Here is a 21,985-nt window from a genome sequence, read left to right on the forward strand (position 1 = left end):
AAATCAAAGATCATTCTAAAACTAAACAACAGGCAGTAAGGTGGGTTTGCGAAACCAAAAGCTAAAAAATAAAAAATAAAAAAAACACATAATGGAATGAGTTTGTTTCAGTGTCGGTTTTTATCTATCCAAAACCTAACCAAACCAATTTGAATCAAAATTGTAAAATGAAGTTATTTTCTGCATTTCCAACAATCTCTGTCTAGGCTCCTCGATTAGCCCTCTAGATAGGCTTTCTATTTTAGTTTTTACTATAGCTCCCTAAAAGAGAGTTCTCTCATTTTCTCCTGCTTTTTCTAAACTCAAAATAATTTTTTACTTCCCGCCCATCCTTTATGTCAATTATAGTCAAATCCATGACATCTATGGTGTTTTTTTTTAATACGCAAGACATCTACGGTAATAGAACAGCGCAGTATTTTTTAGGGTTAACTACAAAGCACTACCAGACAACATATTTTTTGACAACTAAGTCCACAACCTTTTCCACTATACAATTAAGGACAGACACTATTCTCCTTTTACCTTCTTTGCTTTTTACATAGTATCAGCTACAGTACACAGTATCAGCCTATTTCTTTTCCAAACTAACACAGTATCAGCCTAAGGACTAGCCTTCAACATGCCACAATTTCACCTAACGACTTCCTGTCTAAGCGGCTACTACCAGGGCGGAATCACTGCTGCCTTAGTATGATAGGGGTCATTTTTTATAGAAAGACTGCTACTGCTTACTGACTGCTACTGCTACCAAAACATAGATGCAAAAACAGTAAAATATTTTTGTGACAGAGTACTGGGAACAAACTAAATTTATTTATTCAAACATAAATACAGATACAGAACCCAGAGCCTCACTCTTGGGCAAACAGCTAGAAGCTGTTTTAGCTACTCATAACTGATTTACAAACACTTACTTGTAATAGAAAGCACACTGTGTCCACAGACGGACTGCTACTGCTACTGAGATATGCTGATCTTAGAGATTTTCGAATATAGAACTAATGCCTTTTTCTTCGAATGCCTTCTAAGGGAAGCTAAAGCTCCTTATATAGGGAGCGGAACTCAAATTACAATTCAAAACAACAAAATGTACAGAACGACTCCGTGATTTCCTGCTTTCCTTAGTGCTCCTGTTGGTGGAGGTCGACCGGGGAAAAAGCAGATTCCTTTAGGTGAAATGTTTTTCACCTGCTTTTTGAAAAGCAAAAGTCACTTTTAGGAAAAATCCAAAAGGACTTTCGGTGTTTTCTACACCTGCTGCTTCACATGTTCTCGTCGGTTTCTGAATTGTGACCAAGGACAAACGAGTCGTTATCTGCCTGGGCCATCCTTACTGTTGTTGCATTGTCTTCGACATCTGTATCAACATACATCTTGTAGTGGTTGTCAGTTTCAAGTTTTTCCACCCATCGTAAGCATGCCAGTGTCGAATCTATCTCTTTTCTGGTAAGAGATAGAAACAAGTCACTGCTGACTACGTCAGGATGATCGTAAGCAGTGATGATAGTTTTCTCTCCTGCTGCCAGGAAGGTATTGTAGGTATCCTCAGAGATGATCTTTTTGATATATTCTAGAGTCATGGCTTTCATCCAAGGGATGCTTGAGTTTGGTTGGCCATTGTACCCTACACAGGCTGGTTGAAGATATTTCCTTTGAATAATTCTTACATAATGATAAGGAGGAATATATTCAACTTCACCGTTTGCCTTCTGGATCCATTCTGGAGGAGTGGATCTGAACTTCAGTCTAAGCATACAGTCATTTTTTCTTACATTTTTGACTGTATTAACAATGATAGGCGGCAAACCTTTTAGATCATCATTTGTTTTAGTCCACAGATTATGGACAAAACCATTTTCAACAAGCCAGAGCTTGTGTTCTTGAGGATGTTCACTCTGAACATTAACCAGGTATCTTCCAACATAAGGACCTGAAACAATAAAGAGAGTTGGAGGAACTAGGTCTTCTGGATTATGTCTTCCTATCAGACTGTGGAATTCATGCCAGTCTGATTCATTAAGTGCCATGACAGGAACTCTAGCACTTTCTGGACTTTCAAGGAAGAGAATTTTTCTTTTCTTACAGCACTCTGCTGTATATGACTTTCTTCAAATTGTGGTCTGGCGTTCTCATATAGTTCTTCAGCTAGTGCAAAGAGTGCCGGGAACATTAGACCACTGCTTCTTTCTTGGAAAGCAAATAAGAGATTATCTAAGATTGCCTTCTGGTGATAAGCTAGTCTCCTGCCAGTTCTGAACACAGGAGTGTCAAAAGTTCTTAATTCATAATTAAAAACATTTATGACTCCAGTTGGAGTTGGTCTGCTTTTTGGCAAAGCAGCAGCCGTCAACGGTCTTGATGAGCCTTTACCGTCTACCGTTTGAGACGGGCTAGCCAATCCTTTACCCTGGGATTGATCAGTTGAGGCTAGTCCTTTAGGACTTAGCAGAAACCTTTTAAGAACTTTTTCTTTGGTTTCCATAGGATCTTCTTGATGCTCATGTTCTTTCCCAGTCCTTCTGCTTCTGGGATTACGACCTTCGTCGTCTTCTCTTTGGCTAAACATTGCCATTTCCCTGGTCAATGCGTCTGGAAGATAATTCTTGTTTCCTGCAATTAATTCAACATTATAATCATATTGGTTAAGAAATAATTGCCAGTTTGCTAATCTTCCTCTATCAGCAGCTTTATCAAGTTTAAAATTTTTGAAATTCTTTACTCTGGCACAATCGGTGCGGACAGTAAAGGTTTTTCCAAGAAAAGCTGGTGAATTTAAAATCGTTTTCTTGACAGCCAAAATTTCTTTTTCCCCTGTGGGATAATTCAGTTCTGCAGGGCTGAACTTGCCACTACAAAATTTGCAGATCTTTTCAATGTTAGTTCCAGGCGCTCTTGCCAGAACAACACCGGACCAGTAATTATCGCTCGCATCTGTCTGGAGGATAATTTCATCATTCTCTTCTGGTTGTTGGAGAGGAGGGAGGTTTTTGCAGAGATTTTTTATCTGCTTCACAATCTTTTCATCATCTTCTGTGAAGTTCCATTTTCTTTTGGAACTTGTCTTAGGAGATAACATCGCTGTTAACCCTGAGATTTTAGGGATGAAATCTCTCCCATAATTTATGACACCAAGGAATCTCTCTAGACTCTTAGCATCAGGAATTTTGTCTGGGAACTTCCAGATCTTTTCAAGAATATGAGGTTGGAGTTTTATTACTCCATTTTTGATGTTTATCCCTAGGAAATCAACTTCATCAAGGATAAAGAAGATTTTCTTTTCACCTAGGATGATTCCATGCTGAACTATCAGCTTTACTACCTCATGGAGGTGTTTCATGTGTTCTTCTTTGTTTTTGGAGAAGACTAGGATGTCATCTATGTAGACGACGCAAAACTCTGCCACATGCTTGAAGATGTTGTCCATCTTTCTTTGGAAGATTGAGGGAGCTTGCTTTAGACCAAAAGGCATTACTAACCATTCGTAATGGCCTTGTGGTGTTCCAAATGCAGTGAGAGGTATGCTCTCAGGATGCATCTTGACTTGCCAGAAACCCGACTTTGCATCGAATTTCGAAAAGACTTTGGCTCCTCTGAGCTGGTTGATCAGTACTCTTACTTGAGCAATTTGATAACCATCTTTGACAGTCTTCTTGTTGACATCTCTGTAGTCAATCACCATTCTAGCTTTTCCTCTTAGAGTTTCTGCATGATTTCTCACGTAGAATGCTGGAGCATGATGAGGGCTAGTAGAAGGTTGAATCAATCTCTTGTTCAGGAGATCTTCAATATCTTTTCTGAATTCCTTTTGATCTTCCTCTTTGTAATGAGGAATGGCTTTGACATGGCAGATAGCATTCATGTCATGCAATTTCAATTCACAGACCACTGGGTCTTTTTCCCAAAACTTTTGAGGATTTGTATCCACATTCTGCTCGAGTAGTTTCTTGATTTTTTCAAGAGTGGGAATTTGCTGAGACTCAAGCTTATTCTGAAAGTGCTTGAGGTTGTGTTCATGGATGAAACTAGCTTCTTCATCTTCACTGGCTTCTTCTTCTTCTTCTTCTGAAGATTCTTCAACAAGCAATTCTTCTTGTTGTTTGATTTGGAGTATGGGCTCGAATTTGGGTTTGTAGGGGGAAGATCACCACTATTCTGTTGTGATCTCTGATAGTGAGTAGTAAAACCGGGACCTACCACACTGAATGCATGTGTGAGTCGGTCTGCCCAGAACACCCGTCCTCCTTTCCTGAAGCCTATCGCTTCTTCATCCTGAATAAATCTTTGTTGGAGAATAAAATCATTTCCTAACAGGAAATCAGATCCTTGGCCTTCTGACTGCCAAACATTCTGGATGATAAATGTTCCTCCACCAATGGTGATATGAACATTTTTTGCTACTTTCTTCATGGTGAGATGGCTTCCATCAAATGTAACACCAGTAGCAGACTTTTTCTTATCTTCTTTCCAGAGTTCATCTGGAATTGCAAATCTCTTTGCAACAGTAAAACCTGATCCATTATCTACAAAGGCATGTAGATGATATTTCCTGTGATCAGGGAATTTGAGTCCGATCTCTATGTAGTTGCTGTATCTACTTGTAGAGACGACTTTCGATTGGTGAGGCTCATTTTCTTGAGCTTGCTCTTTTGGAATGAATGGTTTACATTCTTCTGAAACATTTTCCTGCATGGGTGATTTATCTTCACTATCATCCCAGTTTGTAGGAATTATCTCTTTGATGTCTGGATCACTGAACCAGGACAGAGGATCATATCTGACTTTATAATCATACTTGCCAGAAGGTTGGCCAAGTAGATCCCATGTGTCAGTAGCCTCTTGTCTTTCTAAGAGATGTACCGTTTCTGGTGGTTTTACCAGTTCTACATTTTCTGGTATTTCAACCAGTTCAATATCTTCATCGACTTTTTCTTTATCGACGATTTCTTCCTTTTTCGAGGAAGACGGTTCCATGGTTTCCTGGAAAAGAGTTTCAATTTCTTTTGCCTTTTGCTCGGCAAAATACTCTTCATATTCTTGCTTAACCAATTGGCTGACAAGACCATTCTTGGTTTTTCTTCTCGCTTCAGCTATGAAGCATTCTTTGTGATAAGTCTTCTTAGACTCTTCACAAAACATTGGGAGACCATTCTTTTCGTGACAAAAGCAGTAGTCACAAACGAATGTACCAGGGTTCACCTGATAAGAAGACATGAAGGATTCTGTCTTGCTTTCTTCCCAGTTTTTTATTCTCAAAACATTCAGTTGTCTAGATTCGAAGTACTCTACTTCAGAATCAATCTCAGACTCTTCTGATGAACTTTCTTCTTCTCCAGACCAGGCAGAGTAGACTGACCTGTCGTCATCTTCGTCATCAGAATAGGCTATTTCGTAGCCTTTCATGTTTGCTACCTCTACTATTTGCTCATATTCTTCAAAGAGAGCCTTAGTAGATCTTTTACCCTTTTCCGGACATTCATTTGCATAGTGTCCTTCAGCTTTACACAACCAACATCTGCAAGCTTTCTTGCTAGGCTGTTTATGCTGATGAGTATTCTTCTTTTTGAAGAATTTCTTTTTAGGATCTTCATCCTGTTGCTTTTTGTAATTGGAACTTCTCTTGAATTTCCAATTCTTCTTCTGATTACTCTTTTTAAATTTTTTAGAGTAATATTTTTCTTTTTTCTTCTTTCTGTGGAATTTGGAGTCATGGCATCCCCAGTTTGTGGGCATATCTAATATTCCATAACAGAAATTTTCAACTCCTTTGAGTTGTTTCTTGGCCATCTTAGCTCTAAGATTGGCTTTGCATTGCTCTTTCAGTAATTGCCGGATTCTGTCGGCAATCCCTCCAACTGAAAATCTTTCAATTGGTTTTTCAGCTATGCTTTCTCTCACAGCTGTTCTCCATGGTTCAGGGAGTTTTCTGTGCAACAGATTAACTAGATCAGTATTTTCTAGTTCACCAATTGTACAGTAGTACTCTTGAAACTCATTCAAGTATTCTTCGAAATATCTCATGTCACAGATTTTAAGAGCATAGATATTCGATTTTGCCGTTTCTTTGGCTTTTTCACTCAGATTTGAAAGATCTCCACAGAACTGATCATACAGTGGTACTGCAAAATCATACGGAGATTTTGAATTTTTGATTTCTTCCAGCCAGTCTTTTCCTCTGGCAGTTTCTTTGAAAGATAGGTAGTACTTTTTTGCTACTCCAGTGAGAGTAGTTTCATAGTACACCTGCAGATCTGGTGCTTCAAATTTGCCAAGGGTGAGTGCAGAAGCCATCATCAGGCTATCTACCCATTGGTCAATGGTTTTTCTTTTGTCTAGACTCTTGTCTAGATTTAACCATATGCCATAGTTCGTGATCGGAACTCTAGGCAGATTGTCCTCTGGGACAAATCTTTGAGAATTTCTTTCTCCTTTTTTACCCGTGGGGGCTTTCTGAAATGGGAGTTTTATTTCTTTTTTTTCTCTGCTAATGAAAGTTCTGGAGCTTTCTCCTTCTTCCATTTCAATATCTTGATAAGGAAAGACTTTTCTTGTCTTTCTGAATTTGTATTCTTTCATTTCTTCGATTAGTTTTTCTAATCGTTCAGGATTTTCGCAATTCCCAGCTTCTTCATAAAGATCATAGAGCTTCTTAGTTCTGAACATATGGACTGGTCTGTTCAGATCAGCTTCCAATTCTTCTTCAGAAATTGTCTCTTCAATAGTGGGTTTTATAGCACTGACACTAGCTTCTCTAGTGCTGTAGCTTCTTCTTAGAAGATTGTTCTTGTTTATCCTGAGATTCTCAGGACTGACATCACTTCTTCTGTGATTGTCAAAATTAAGACTAATTTCTCCAGTCTTTCTACTCTCGTAGATCTTTGCTTTTGCTCTTTCCGGCTGCTTCTTTGGACCGGATAATTTCCATTCAAGAGGAAAAGTTACTTCATTCCAAGTAACTTTGTGGATTTGTTGTGAATGGTTCTTCTGATTGGTGAGGAATCCAGTAGTAAGACCTGGGATATTTGTTATCCTTGTCTTAGGGGCTACTGTAGTACTCATCAATTTATAGTATATTCTATATACTATAGCAAGTTCTTGCATATCTTCTTTCATGGATATACCATCTGTCTTGACTCTCAGTCTGAGACAATGAGCTGCATCTTTCAAGCTGGTGGTGAAGTTGGGGAAGCAGTTGAAATATGCTACTTGGTCGCATAAGGATGCTTCGAGTGTTCCCAACAGACTAGCTTGGAAGTCTATTAACCTGTTGTCCTGTAGGACACATAGGACCGAACAGTTTATGCCTTCACGTGCAAGCAGATTTATGCCTACTTGGACTGCTCCAATATGCATAAATTGATATTTTTTTGCTTGAGCTCTAGCAACTTCTGAAGGATTGATTAATAGAAGATCAGTCTCTCCTCCTGCTGTAGCTGGAGTTGTAATTTCCAGAAGTTTAAAATAATGGCTATCCATTAAATCAAACTTTCCCCTTTTGTAGATTTGTTTAAAATCTAACTTTGGGATTGAGGAATTTTTTACCTCTTGTTCGATTTCGTTGAATTCGAATTCTTCAGCATTTAGGAGCTGTACTCCCTTCTTTTTCCCAAAGATGCTTAACATCTTCATTTCTCTATTTTCCGGATTTTCATACCGGATACTAGTCTGACTAGTAGATGGTTCCAGAAAAATCATATTTGGAATACGATTTGTGTCTGGTTTTTCTAACGGTTTGAATCCATTAGTTTTCTTTTTTACTGTAGGCACTTTCTTGTCCTTCAGTATATTTTTCATGATATCCAGCGTTTTTTGCTGTTCATTGACTTTTCTACTGACAACTGTCAGCTTTTCTTCTTCCACTTTTGGAAGTTCTTTGATATAATCCAGTTTGTTTTCCAATCTTTCTAATTGGTGGATTATAGCAGGTAATTTTTCTAGATGAGTTTGACATCTAGATATTTCTAGTAACAACTTCTGATATTTCTCATCAGAAGATTTCAATAGAGAATTTATTTTTTCTAATAACAATTCTGACATTGTCCCCATTAAGGAGGGGTTCTCCTTGAGCTATTTTACAAGCTCTGATACCAGTGTTGTGCGGATCTAACCAATGCTCAAATAATCAAGAGGTTTTTGTTCCTCTTCCAGAACTTCTAAGAGATTATCTATCTCCTCTTCTATTCTATATATTCTAGTCTGTAGTCTATAGATAATATCCCAGTAATTGGGAGAATCTCTACTAAGATTATCTCTATAGGTTTTTAATTTTCTCAATTTCTCTCTCTCCTTTTGCAGTTCCTTAGTAGTAATTTTGCAAATAGCAATCAACTCAAGTCTATCAATAATAGAAATTATGAATGGTGAAAATAACCGTTTACCTTCGAGTATAGAGGCTGGATTTATACCTGCAATATGGTTAAACAAACAAATTCAAAAGCATGGGCCCACTACGCTCCGTCAATTTTATTTTTACCCAAGGAAGAGATAACTATTAAGGAAAGTAAAAGACTTACTAAAGACAAAATGTCCTTAAGTGTAAACTTTTGTCCTTAGATGTATAAAATCAAAAGTGGAGGAGTTATTTGTGTTTTGGACTTCTACTAGGGGGGTCTTTGTAGTTTGCTATATTTTTTATTGTTTGTTTTCTTTTACATTGCTAAAAATGTTTTCCAATCATCAATCAGGCTTCCTCAGCAAATATTAGAGTCAAGTGGATCCCAAAGGTCATCTTAGACAAATGGATCCCAAAGGTCATTTAGACAATTCAAAAGGCAGCTAACTAGCTAGAGTAATGAATAAAATGATCCACGCACAAATAACATAATACGACACCAGACACACTTCAGTTGTCAACCTTTCTTAAATCTAGTCATCTTTGTATGTCACATTGAATAATATGTCATGCTCAACATATAGTAATTGAGGTCAAATTTGTTAGAATTTACACAAAATGAATACTATAACCTATCTCAGAATAAGCAAATAGAATAAGCACATGTAAACACATATATTGCAATTTGCATTTTAGGAGTGCAACAGTAATCGCAGTGTATTTTAGAATTGTGGAAGCATATCTACATAATGTATAAACTGTGCAATATAGATAAGGTAATTACATGATGCATATACATCACATCTATATAAGAATACAAATAACTATTGATAAATATAGGATTGATATGTTATTTTGATCCTAAGTTAGGATGTATAAATCATTGCAATCATATAACATAGTAAGTACATATATATAGCGGCAAGCAATATAAATTGAAATCAAAGATAAAGGGTGTGTAGAGATACTGACTAGATCCACTGCCTCCTTCCATTGTTCTTCTCCTAGATTCACCCTTGATCTCAGATTGTTAACGGGACAATTTTATTGAGGTGTGGTGCTCTAGTAGGGATTAATATATCAAAACAGCAATTAAGGCAGTTCTTAATTCCATTAAGAAACTTTCTTATAACTTCCTTATCTTTGTATGATGGATTACTCTAATTAACCATACCTATTTCAATTCAAATTCAAAACAGATTGCATTAATAAAACTATTTTCGATTACAAGTTTTATTTAATACTCTGATGTTACAAACTAAACTCTAATACTCTTGAAAATGTCAGCATAAGTGAAAATGTTGATGTCTACTTCAATAAGGTCTTACAACGTTTCCACAGTTAAATTATGTAAAGACTATCTAAAGGACTTTTTGCACAGAATCTACCAACAAAGGGAGTTAGTCTTCACTCACAGAAACTGTCACACCCCGAATTGAATTTAGTAAAATCAGTAATCCCTGCATGGAAACTTAGTTTAGGAGATCACCAGACCGTAAAAAACCCTAGCAGAGTCGCGACGGCGCTCTGAGTATCGCCACGACAGCGGCGCACAAGGCGGTACCTGATGGCTTACCGCGTTCTCGCCTGGAATTGCAGAGGCATTGCAGGCTGCTATCGACGCAGAGCATTGATCGATTTAATCAGGCAAGAGAAACCTCGCATTCTCTTCCTCTCCGAGACTCTCTGTGATAAGAGGCAATTGGAAACTTTGAGAATCAAGGTCGGGTTTGACCAGTGTTTGGGGTATCCCAAAGGGAATGGTTCGAGGGGTGTGGCACTGTTATGGCAGAATGATGTTCCAGTCAACGTGAGAAACTATTCCATACGGCATGTCGACGTGACTGTGGGGGTAAGAGGCTCACCTGATGAATGGAGGCTTACGGGTATATATGGTTTCGCTCAAACCGGGGACAGAAGGGCGACTTGGGCTCTGATGCGGCAGTTGGCGGCGGAGATAAATCTACCGTGGCTGCTGTGCGGTGATTTCAACGAGATTGTGGATAGCAATGAGAAGTCTGGCGGCGGGGTTCGGAGGCTTGGGCAGATGCAAGCTTTCCGGGAGGCCATTACAGATTGTTCTCTAATTGATATGGGGTTTTACGGCAGCCCGTATACATGGTCTGATCATCAGACGAAGGAACGGCTAGACCGCAGTCTGTGGAATGTGGAGTTGCGTGATTTGTTCAGGCATTCACGCACTACACACCTTCACCCGAGTTCCTCTGATCATAGTCCACTCTTGATTGATATTTGTAATGACTCTACAACGCAGACAAGTCGGAAGAGGCATAGTTTTCGATTTGAACAGTTTTGGGCACGGCATAGTGATTGTGAGGCTGTGGTTCAGAATGGATGGCAGGGGGCTACTGAAGGGGACCCTATACAAAAGGTTTGTCAGCAAATTAAGAAAACAGGGAAGCAGTTGGCTACATGGCAGCGTAATACTTTTCTCTTTCGACAGACGGAGATGCGAGCTATTAGGGCGAGGCTGGATGAACTGTTACAAGCCCCCTTTGATGCTGCGATGAATGTTGAGAAGCAAGAATTAAATGGCAGGTTACAGGAGATGTTGACAGAGGAGGAAACTATTTGGAGTCAACGATCCAAGGCAATGTGGTTGAAAGAGGGAGATAGGAATACAGCTTATTTTCATAGAAGAGCATCAAACAGGAGGCAACGGAATACGATCAAGAGGTTGAAGAATGCAGATGGAGCTTGGGTAACGGAACCAGATGATATTGAGAATGTAGTGACTCAGTATTATCGTCACTTGTTCTCTACGGAAGGCACAAATGAGGCAGCTTTGGAATTGATTTTGAATACTGTCCATCCCAAAGTTACATTTGAGATGAATCAGCAATTATTGGCAGCATATACAGATGATGAAATTCGGGCAGCATTATTTCAGATGCATCCTTCCAAGGCCCCGGGTCCGGACGGCATGTCTCCTTTCTTCTTTCAGAAGTATTGGGACATTGTAGGTAGTGATGTCTGTAGGGCAGTACGTTCTTTTCTGGTGTCTGGAAATCTTATCAGAGAGGTGAACTTTACTCATGTCACCCTTATTCCCAAGGTGAAGGACCCGAAAGATATGACTGAGTTAAGGCCTATTGCACTATGTAATGTGGTATACCGAATTTGCTCTAAAGTGTTGGCCAATAGATTGAAGAAGATTTTGGGAGAGGTTATATCTCCACTACAGAGTGCATTTGTACCAGGCCGATTGATCTCTGACAATACTTTAGTGGCCACTGAGGTGGCTCATTTTCTGCATAAGAAGAGAAGCGGGGAGGAGTATTTCTCTCTAAAACTTGACATTAGTAAAGCGTATGATAGGCTGGAGTGGAATTTTTTGAGACAGATCCTTTTAAAGTTAGGGTTTGCAGAAGAGTGGGTGGATCTAGTGATGACTAGTATTCAAACAGTCAGCTATTCCTTCTTAGTGAATGGAGAAGTCCGGGGTTATGTTCGACCATCTCGGGGTATTAGACAAGGTGATCCATTGTCACCTTATCTATTTATCTTATGTGCTGAAGGGTTGTCTTCTCTGATTGAGTTTTTTGCACAGCAGCAATGGATTCAAGGTATCAAGGTTACTCCTACTGCACCGCTTTTACATCATTTATTGTTTGCAGATGATAGTTTTTTGTTTGGCGCTGCAACTGAAGAGGAATGTCAGCAATTCAGAAATATTTTATATGCCTACGAGATAGCTTCTGGGCAGAGAGTAAATCTACAGAAAAGCAATGTCACTTTTAGTAAGAATGTTAGTATGGACAGGCAATTGTATCTGGCAGATATCCTTGGGGTGCAAAGGGTGGATAAACATGAGAAATATCTTGGCTTGCCTACCCATGTTGGAAGATCAAAAACAGCTGCATTTGCTTACTTGAAAGAGAAACTTACAAAGAAAGTCATCAGCTGGAGAGCCAAATTATTAAGCAGTGCAGGTAAAGAAATTCTAATTAAAGCTGTTGCTCAAACTGTTCTAATGTATGTGATGAACTGCTATATGCTCCCTTTGGGTCTCTGTGATGATATGCATCAGTTATGTGCCGGTTTCTGGTGGGGGGATTCAAAGGAGAAAAATAAAATTCACTGGAGATCTTGGGAACGGTTATGTCTTCCTAAGAAGGAGGGTGGTATGCGCTTTAAGAACTTGCATTGGTTTAATAAGGCTATGTTGGCTAAACAAAGTTGGCGGTTGCTACAGAATCCAAATTCATTGATAGCTAGATTGTATAAAGCTATTTATTTTCCTAATGGTGAGTATCTCACAGCTGGTTTAGGGGATACACCCTCATTTTCATGGAGGAGCATTGTGGAAGCTAGGCAGGTGTTAGTACAGGGCCTCAGATGGCAGGTTGGGAATGGTGACCGTATTGAGATATGGAATCATAATTGGATTCCAGATGTGTACCCCAGAGGGCCGTCTTCACCTCCTCCGTATGATGCACCCCGTTTTGTTGAGGAGCTTATTGACCCTATTATTCGAAGTTGGGATGTAAATCTACTTGCCAGGTACTTTACCCAAACTGATATTGATTTGATATTGAGCATTCCATTGACACGGCATGCACAGAGTGATAGACAAATTTGGCATTTTCACAAGAAGGGTTTCTTTACTACAAATAGTGCATACTTTGTTGCTCGTGATTTGGCTTTGGGTTTAATTTTAGCCCCCCCACCACCTGTTGATTCTTATAAGACAGTGTGGAAGGCAATATGGGATGCTAAAATACCTAGCAAGGTAGCTCTACATGCATGGAAGACAGCGGTTAATATTCTTCCTACACGGGTGGGTTTGAGTACTAAAGGCTATAATGGAGAGATGGGGTGTTTATTGTGTCCTCATACTTTGGAAAACAGCTTGCATGTTTTTGTTGATTGTCCATATGCACAGGAAGTTTGGCATAGAGCTGGTTTACAGCTGCCTACTGGGCCGGGCGACAATTTTATAGATTGGTTTTTGGGTGCAATCAATAGTTTGACAAAGGAGCAGATAGCTAGGTGTTTGATGCTCTTATGGGGGATTTGGAAAAACAGGAACAGTCAATTATGGGAACATAAGAGACAGCATGCATCTGAGGCTGTGTTGCTCACTATGGGTTGGTATGAGGAGTTCAAAAAAGTAAATGTGCAGCCAACGGATATTAGGAGACAATTGGTGAAATGGACAAGACCACAAGAGAATTGGGTGAAGGTTAATTGTGATGGTGCATTTCAGCCGGCAACAAGAACGGGGGGTGCTGGAGTTGTGATCCGAGATGCTAATGGTGCTTTTCAAGTTGGTGCTGCTAGACTTCTCCCTTTAGTAACGTCGCCTTTCCATGCAGAATTGATGGCGTTAAAGGAAGGGATCAATTTGGCAGTGGCATTACAGCATGAGCAGGTACTGTTTGAATCTGATTGCTCTTTATTGGTTCAAGCTTTGCATTCAACTGAACCGGATTTATCTACAATGAGTATGTTGCTTGATGAGATCAGACTAGTGTTGCAAAATCATGGTGGTTATAGAATTAATTATGTATCAAGGGAAGCAAATACAGTAGCTCATGGATTTGCTTCTCATGCCTTAAGAAATAGTGATAGCCAAACTTGGTTTGGCATAGCTCCCGAATTTATAAGGGATGCCATTCGAAACGATTGTAATCGTTAATTGATTCAATGAAGTTTATTTTCAAAAAATAAAAAAAAAGGAGATCACATTAAAAACAAACAATAGAAATCATATAAATCCCTGCATGGAGTTTAGTTCAGGAATTACATTAAAACGAACAATACAAAGAGTAGTAATCCCTGCATATAACTTAGTTCAGGAGATTACATTAACACAAACAATTCAAAAGATAGTAATCCCTGCATATAACTTAGTTCAGGAGATTACATAAAAACAACAAAAGAATTCAAACAACTCACACCAAAGTCGATGATCACCCATAACATGAAAATCAAGTCCCTCTTGGACAATAAAAGAAAGAAACCACTTGAAACTCTCCTTTAAAAAATGTGTACTCAAGGGCACGATAACGCGAAGTTATCCCCCAAGCCGTACATTTGGCAGACAGACTAGAGCTCTAACTGAATTGTAACCTGACACCTCGGCCGAGGTTCAAGTATACAATATATGTGCCTCGATCACCAATGTGACAAAAGGTCCTCAGACCGAACATTTAAAAGTCCACATGACCCAAAATGTTACACTCAACCCAAGATACTCTTTTAATACAATTACATCAATCACTCACATGATGAATTGTATTCCATGACACTCAACTCAAAATACACTTTTAATACAATAACATCAATAAACATCCCCTCTTCTTACTCAGATATACAAGTTTGTTGCAAACAAAGAGAAAATGCCAGCTCTTCAAAAATTAAAAGAATGTAATGTACAACCTTTTGAACACTACATCTAAAGCAGTAAGAGGAGTCAATTATATGACACAAGAAATGGGATGACCATAGACATAAATGCGTTGTAACTGAACGTTGCTGAACCAGTATATCGCGGATCCTTCTCTTTGAACTTCTCAGTCAAGCCCTGAAACCAAAACAATATTAGTTTCATCAGATTCTAGCAAAATCTTCAGAAAAGAAATTGCATTCGATTATCTACTTAAGAAATTGCATCAGATCGAGTAGTTAGTCTTACCTTTACAATCATCCCACATCTGCATGTCAAACATAACATTATGTCAGAATCAGAACTCATAGGATTCCTAGGAAGAACAAAACGATGCATCTGAATTTATACTAGGCTAATGATATTGGTTAATAATAGGTTGCCTGATGCCCTGACTTTTAACTAATGTACTTCGAATTCACACTGGTGAACAACATGCTAGATGATAGATAATTCGTTCAATACTAGAGATCGAAGAATACTTACTCGACAAAACTGTCAAAATCGAGTTCAGCCCGACGCCCACTTCCATCTTCGTACCTGGAAGTCAAAACTTGAAGAACAGTAGGAGGGACTGCAAGCCCTAGACCATACAGTGCATCTCTCAACTCCAGCACATCAATCTTCCCACTCCTATCTGTGTCATATTTTTGAAACATGGTCTGAAATGGCAGGTTTAATTAGTAATTCAGTGTTGCAATTAGAAGGGCGCAAAGAGATAAAGAACAGATTTTTATGTAATCTAAGAGCAGTTTGCAGAACAACAAAAGGACTTGACACAAGTGTAGAGGGAAACCAGTGGCTAGTCCTTTCGTTACCAATATTCAATAGCCACTGACGATTAATACAAGGTGGTCTCTTTTGAATCAAGAAAATAAAGAGCAAATCAACATTCTGGCTATATGATGGTCAATAGCAGATCAGTATGTCTCAAAATTTTATCAGGTCGGGAATATCAGATTTATCACCAACACCTATGTTACCTATATAGTAGAAAACTGGAATCAATATTCCCAGCCAATAGAGATTATGTAACAGATTGTTGTCTTTACCAGATTGCAAGAAAGCTTCACTGCTGCATATATGAATCTTAATAATTTTATGAGCAAGTTGAATCATCAAACATTCGGATATTTACAGTGATACCAACTACCAACTGCAGGCTATCATAGTAAAAAAAAACAAATGTCATATTCAAGCTGAATGGCATTTAAACGATCCCTTGCCAACAATTAATGTATTTTCAATGAATGAAATAAAGAAACCTCTCATGCTGTTTTTCTGTTTCCTTACACAATAAAAAGATTCTACTAGGCCATTGTAATAATAATCATCAACCAGGATATATGTTACACTTACTCGCCATTCACCAAGACAACTCCAGAGTGCAGCAAATTCCTGAGGACCTGTATCACCAAAATCAACAAAACGGGAAGCATTAGAATTTCCTATTCTTCTCATAATTTCTAGTAAAACTCAACAAACCCTGCCGAACAACACAAGCTATTAGAGAGAGACAAAAACTGACCGAGTTTTAGAATATAATCATTGTCGGGATTTTTGAAGAGAAACATTAGCAAGCGAATGGTCCTGAGGCTAAACTTATGGTAGCCAGAAGAAAGAGCTAGTTGCAATTCATTGTCATCAATGAAGCCACTCCTGTCCTTATCCACCATCTGAAAGCTGCTAATCACAGCCGGGTCGGTTCCCGGTGGAAAATCCCCTCCCGATTCCCCATATGAAGAAGGAGACGGGCCCTCGTATCTACGGGCGTAACTATGGCCGTAACTACGGGCGTAACTACGCCCGTATTGTGAGAAAGGCTTGCTGTTCCCGTAGTAGTAATTTCTGGCCGCAGGAGGAGGAGGATCATTTGAAAAGGTGGTGCTGTAATATTCTTGTTCTTGGTGCTCAGGGGAGTCGGGCAGGGATGGGGCAGAAGCAGCGTATGAGTTAGAACCATAGTCGGCATTAGAAAAAGCCATTGAAGAAGAAGAAGAAGAACGTGTGTTTCTTGGATTGGGTGAAATTGAGAGGAGAAGCACCTGGTCAGGGGATTTGTTATGGTTTTGATATGCGTTCAAAGTTTGAGGCGGTTCAATGAGGGTGGCGTGTGAATGAATCCCTGTTTTCCACGGAAGCGCGTGGGGGTTATTGCAATGAAGGTTCTCCACTTCTCATGCGCTTGCCTAATGCTTAACGTTGTTTGCATTACCAAAAATATTTTGGTGGTCGCTGTTCGCATTCTAATTAGGATTCTTAACGATGGAACCCCCCAAAAGAAAACGTTATTTTGGAATACACCTCATATCCAATTTTAGTTTCATTTCTTCATATGCCAATGTACAAGGATGGATATACCAGGGAAAACATTTTGTAGGCATTGAACCTTTTTTTTTATTTTTTTTGACAATAGACCAATAGTATTGAACTATTAATTAGATGCCACAAAACTAATATCAAATTTCTTGCGGATACTAAGTTGGATACCTTGATCAATTTAATTTTTTTTTTTTACAAGAAATGAGAGCACTTCATTAACTCAGACTCATAATATTGCGAATGAACCTGCCATAGTGGCTCAAAGAAAAAAATTTCCCATACACAATACTTTTTTGAGTAAATGAATAATCTTTATTAATGGGGATTAGCCTGAGTTATAATCCCGAGCTTGTACATGCATCTAGGATACATTCTGGGGGCGTATCCCTCCATCCATACATGCCTCTCATTATCATCAAAAGCTAGGTTAGCTAACCTGTGAGCCACTCCATTATAGGTTCTAGGAGCAAAACACACTTGCAGTTCCGGTTTGGCCCTCAGCAGAGCCTGAATGTCAGCCATTATTGCTGCATATGCCAATAAATCAACAGGTTGCCCTGGAAAGGAACGCAACATTTTTAGTCTTTCGTTGATAGCCAGCAACTCTACTTATTTCGCACTTTCTACATGTTGAACTGGTAGTGTAAAAGCAGCCTTAAAATTTCCTTGCGCATCCCGTAAGATTCCACCAAGTCCTCCTCCGGTTTGATTTGGAACAAAACTGCCGTCAACATTTAGCTTCCAGTTACCTTCATTATCCGGTTGCCACTTGTTTTTCCGGTTTGACATTTTGGCTGGTTGGTTGGATTGTCTTGCTTTTCTGAACTCTTCAAGCCATGACAGTGCAGCAAACATCATCTTGGTATGTGGTTGAGAAGTACCATGCCAGAACATGTTGTTTCAGTTTTTCCAGATTGCCCAAAGACTCATGAACAGCTTGTCAAAAACATCTTGCTGCAGTGTTGTTGCCTTGTCTAGTATCTAAACCTTGAAATCCATATTGGGTGCAATATGTTGCTGGAAGTTAAAAGGTGGTGCAGAGAAAATATTGTGAGTTGTAGGACATTTAAAAAAGATGTGAATTCTATCTTCAAACTTGGCAGGGCAAATAAGGCACCTGGTGTCACCAGTGAAGCCTTTTCGAAGAAGGGAAGCTTTTGTAGGCAGCAAATTGTTACAAGCACGCCAAGCATTTTTTTGGACTTTACCTGGAACTTTTGATTTCCAGATTCGCTGCCACAAAGGACGGAAGGGATCTCCTTGAGATGTGGAGGCCATGATTGTGCTTAGGACTTGCTCTCGATCTCTGTGTTAGAACCCTCTTTCCAACCATATATGTCTTGCACCATGTTATTCACCATACACAATGAACTGAATAAAAGAAGTTTCGGCCCTTTTTCGACATCTTTTTCAAATTCCGACCAACTCCGGCCAAATTTGAAGGAGAGATCGACTAGGCTTTGTTCGTCTTGAAATTCTTTACAAATCTTCCAAATATCACATCTCAATTCAACCCAAAGAGGAAGATCCGGCCATCGGAATTTAGTGGCAGTGAGCAATGTTTTAAAAGGCTGAGGCGTAGCCGGGAGAGCCTCAGCAAGGCGTTCGCCTTGAGGCGTAAGGCGTAAGCCTTACGTATAAATTAGCTGTATTTATGTATAGAACTAGTCTTATATATAGAACATGTATTGTAACCAAAAAAACATTATAAATTGTCATCCATTCATAATAAGCAAGTACTAAAACCATATGATTCAACAAAATCACCAAACATAAAATAAATCCAAAGATTTAAAGTTGAATGACCAAAGAACATGAACAATTATTGAAATCAACTTCATCCATCGAAATCATCATCCTCATCAATTAAAAGATCAACATCCAAACTATCACCTCCATCGCCAAGCATGATCTATCTTTGTTGTCCCACTAGTACTAGAACTCATTGTGCCTACATTACACAATTTCAAAACGTATATCAATTTAAAGTGGGAGCAGGACAACTAAATACACAATGCCAATCATAAACAGAACCATGTTTTTCATTGTTCTTAAAATTATTAGTTTTTCACTAAATTCATGGATGTGATAAGGGTTAGGTAGATTTAACAACAGCTATAGTCCAGGGTCACCAACCACTAAGTACAAGTCTTGATCAATAGAAGTTAGCTCCAAACAGAGTTCTTTTCAATAGATAATTTGGAGTCAAGCCAGTAACAACCCTTCTGTGTAATATTTTAGTTGCTGATTAGGTGTCTTTTAATCAAATATCAAGTTTAAACAAGAGGATGCAATGCAGTGAGTAGATATATATTCCCTGCAAACTTTGTTAAAGCAGAAAATACACAGAAGCCAAAAGAAACGCACATAGATGCATGAAAAATTCAAATGCTAATGAGTATGGCCCATTAATGATTCTCATAATAAGAACAAGTATCCTCATGCATTCAAATCATACCAACTTTAATTGCCAGAAACTTGTTATTACCAGAAACTTCGGCCATAATGAAACACCATTACCGAATTTGCATATCATAAAATGCTGTGGTAGCAGACTAGCAACTGATACAACTGATCCAAATTCCAATATTTCCAATTGCACAAAACAAAGAAACACGAAACCATCCACAGAAAACAAGGAAAGTTGATCGAAGCATGATCATATTCATACCTTAAATTCCTTTTCTTCAAATCGAACTACAACTCTCCAACTCTCTTCAAATCGAATTTATTTCTTCCTCCACTGCAAATAGCCTCCTTTAGAACCAAATTCTTGAGAAAACTTATGGGCTCTTCATGATTTTATCAAATTTTCGAGTAAGTATTGGGATTGGCTGCTTTGAGAGTGTATGTCGGGGAGGAGGCTGCTTGGACTGATTCGGGGCTTGGCTCGACTTCAAAACTGAACCTAAATGAATTTGTCTCCCAAAATACCAAAACGACGTCGTTTTGGTGTAAAAAAAAAAAAAAAAATACCCAGGCGTGCGCGCAAGACTCCTTTCGCGCCTTTAGCAGCGCCTTCAACGCCTCTACGCCTCAGCTGCAAAACAGAGGCTTTCTCTTGTGCGCCTCACGCTTTATGAGCCTCGGGCGCGCTTTTTAATACCTTGGCAGTGAGAGAGGGAGAGAGAGAGTTTAGTAGCAATGCGTAATAGTGGTTTTCAAGAGTCTAAAATGAACATTTTGATCTTAAATTTGGTAAGTGAGAATTTTTTTTTTTTTTTGATGAAGTAAGTGAGAGTACCTTAGCATCATTTTGTGCATTGAATCAAGGCCCCATATATTTTTCTAGCCCTTTCCCCGCCTTCGTGGGTGGAAGGAATCAAAAAAAAAAACACAAAAAACAAAAAAAAGGGAGGCCGTATGTAATGAATAGTTCAATTTTGGTGGAAGCATTGTTGTCTCATCATTTTGCTTGAGCTAACGGGTACAAGTGCTCTAAGAAAGTGACATAGCTTTTACTTTTGCTTATGTTGTTATCATATTGTTTGATACAGATATTAGACACATCAATCATACAACTATCGTCTTCGTCGAAATGTTAAAGCAATCTTTAATGTATTTAATTAAAATTGAACAAATTTTAATACGGTCGATTAAAATTGGTAAATACATATGCTAATTTGAATTACCAACACTAGGTCGAAATTTAAAACGTATTTAACATGTCGCGTATTGTATGACTAGGTATGGACTATGGAGCCCTAAAAATGGCGGGGTCAGAGGGTAAGAAGAAAGGCGGGAAAATGAATGTTTTGGAAAATTACAATTGTAACCTCAACCCCTCTCCAGCTCAAAAGCGATTCCAACCTCCAGGTATTGTGAGAAACACAGGGTAACAATGGAAACGGCGGAGCTGCCCAAGACTATCGTGCGCCGTGTGGTGAAGGATAAGCTTTCCGAGTGCTCCAAAGGCGACGGCGACCTGAACGTCCACAAAGAAGCCCTCACCGCCTTCTCCGAGAGCGCCCGCATCTTCATCCACTACCTCTCCGCCACGTATGCAATTCTCTCTCTCTCTCGATCTCTCTCGATTCTCATCTCGATTGTTCGATTTCGCACTTCGTAATCGATTTTTGATTTGGTTGCAGAGCCAACGACATCTGCAAGGGATCGAAGAGGCAGACGATCAACGGCGACGATGTTTTGAAGGCGTTGGAGGACATCGAGTTCCCGGAGTTCGTCGAGCCTCTGAAGGCCTCTCTTGAAGGTAAATTAGTTTGATTGGGGGCATTATGTTTTGCACGTAAGGTGTTCGATGAAATGCTCGACTGAAATAGATCTAAAATGTTGTGTGTGTGGTGTTTTTTGATGTCGAGAATGTGCAAGTTGAATTTATTCATTGGATGTATGAGAGAATCGGGTCTTGTTGGTTCGATTTGCAGGGCTGAGGGAGAAGAATGCTGGGAAGAAGGCAGGAACATCAAAGGCAAAGGAAGCGAAAACAAAAGAGGCGAAAACAAAGGAAGTGAAAAAGAAGAGGAAATTGGAAGAGCCGCCGCCCAAGGAAGAGGAGGAAGAAGAGGAAGAAAACCAAGATGAGGATGGCGGCGATGGCGCTAGCGAAAGCTCGAGCAAAGAATGAACAATTTCTGCTAGCTTTGTATTGCTTTTTCTTTCAGGCTGTAGTTCGAAGCTGAAGTTCATGTTTGTTAGAATGGTTCCTGAACAATTACTTGTTTGAGTCGCAATGCGGCCACTCAAGTTTTCCCCTGTTTGCACCATCAAAAATCATGCTTCATTTTAAAAATGCAAACCATGTCTTACAGTGCATAGCCTAATTTGTAGCTCAGGTTTGTAATACCTTGGATTCTCTGGCAACAACTGCCCACCCAACCATAGGTTTTGCATCGATAAAACACTCGCTCATCTCATTTTACCCAAGTTTCACGCCACGCAATGCCTCGCAAGCACTTGTA

The 21,985-nt window shown here is 39.2% G+C and overlaps 2 protein-coding genes across 2 annotated transcripts; one reads left to right on the forward strand and one right to left on the reverse strand.

Moving 5' to 3' along the window:
* Positions 1-14,237: 14,237 nt before the first annotated feature.
* LOC112168156 (probable calcium-binding protein CML48) lies at positions 14,238-16,935 on the reverse strand. Its single transcript, XM_024305283.2, has 5 exons — positions 16,273-16,935; positions 16,104-16,150; positions 15,231-15,406; positions 14,994-15,012; positions 14,238-14,882 (listed from the first exon to the last, which is right to left on the reverse strand). The coding sequence occupies exons 1-5, from the start codon at positions 16,727-16,729 to the stop codon at positions 14,772-14,774; spliced, it is 810 nt and encodes a 269-aa protein (XP_024161051.1). The 5' UTR covers positions 16,730-16,935; the 3' UTR covers positions 14,238-14,771.
* A 3,879-nt stretch (positions 16,936-20,814) lies between these two features.
* Positions 20,815-21,945, forward strand: LOC112168159 (DNA polymerase epsilon subunit 3). Its single transcript, XM_024305286.2, has 3 exons — positions 20,815-21,065; positions 21,158-21,276; positions 21,452-21,945. The coding sequence occupies exons 1-3, from the start codon at positions 20,908-20,910 to the stop codon at positions 21,649-21,651; spliced, it is 477 nt and encodes a 158-aa protein (XP_024161054.1). The 5' UTR covers positions 20,815-20,907; the 3' UTR covers positions 21,652-21,945.
* Positions 21,946-21,985: the final 40 nt, after the last annotated feature.

Source organism: Rosa chinensis, chromosome 5 (genome assembly GCF_002994745.2).
Source record: "Rosa chinensis cultivar Old Blush chromosome 5, RchiOBHm-V2, whole genome shotgun sequence".
Classification (NCBI taxonomy): Eukaryota; Viridiplantae; Streptophyta; class Magnoliopsida; order Rosales; family Rosaceae; genus Rosa; species Rosa chinensis.

What these genes read in the sequence shown, in the direction of transcription:
- LOC112168156 (XM_024305283.2), bottom strand. Translation starts at nt 16,729, where the DNA reads ATGGCTTTTTCTAATGCCGACTATGGTTCTAACTCATACGCTGCTTCT. An exon ending in TGATTATATTCTAAAACTCG is followed by an intron (nt 16,151 to 16,272) that starts GTCAGTTTTTGT and finishes TTGGTGATACAG; the next exon opens with GTCCTCAGGAATTTGCTGCA. An exon ending in GTTGTCTTGGTGAATGGCGA is followed by an intron (nt 15,407 to 16,103) that starts GTAAGTGTAACA and finishes CTGCCATTTCAG; the next exon opens with ACCATGTTTCAAAAATATGA.
- LOC112168159 (XM_024305286.2), top strand. Translation starts at nt 20,908, where the DNA reads ATGGAAACGGCGGAGCTGCCCAAGACTATCGTGCGCCGTGTGGTGAAG. An exon ending in ATCCACTACCTCTCCGCCAC is followed by an intron (nt 21,066 to 21,157) that starts GTATGCAATTCT and finishes ATTTGGTTGCAG; the next exon opens with AGCCAACGACATCTGCAAGG. An exon ending in TCTGAAGGCCTCTCTTGAAG is followed by an intron (nt 21,277 to 21,451) that starts GTAAATTAGTTT and finishes TTCGATTTGCAG; the next exon opens with GGCTGAGGGAGAAGAATGCT.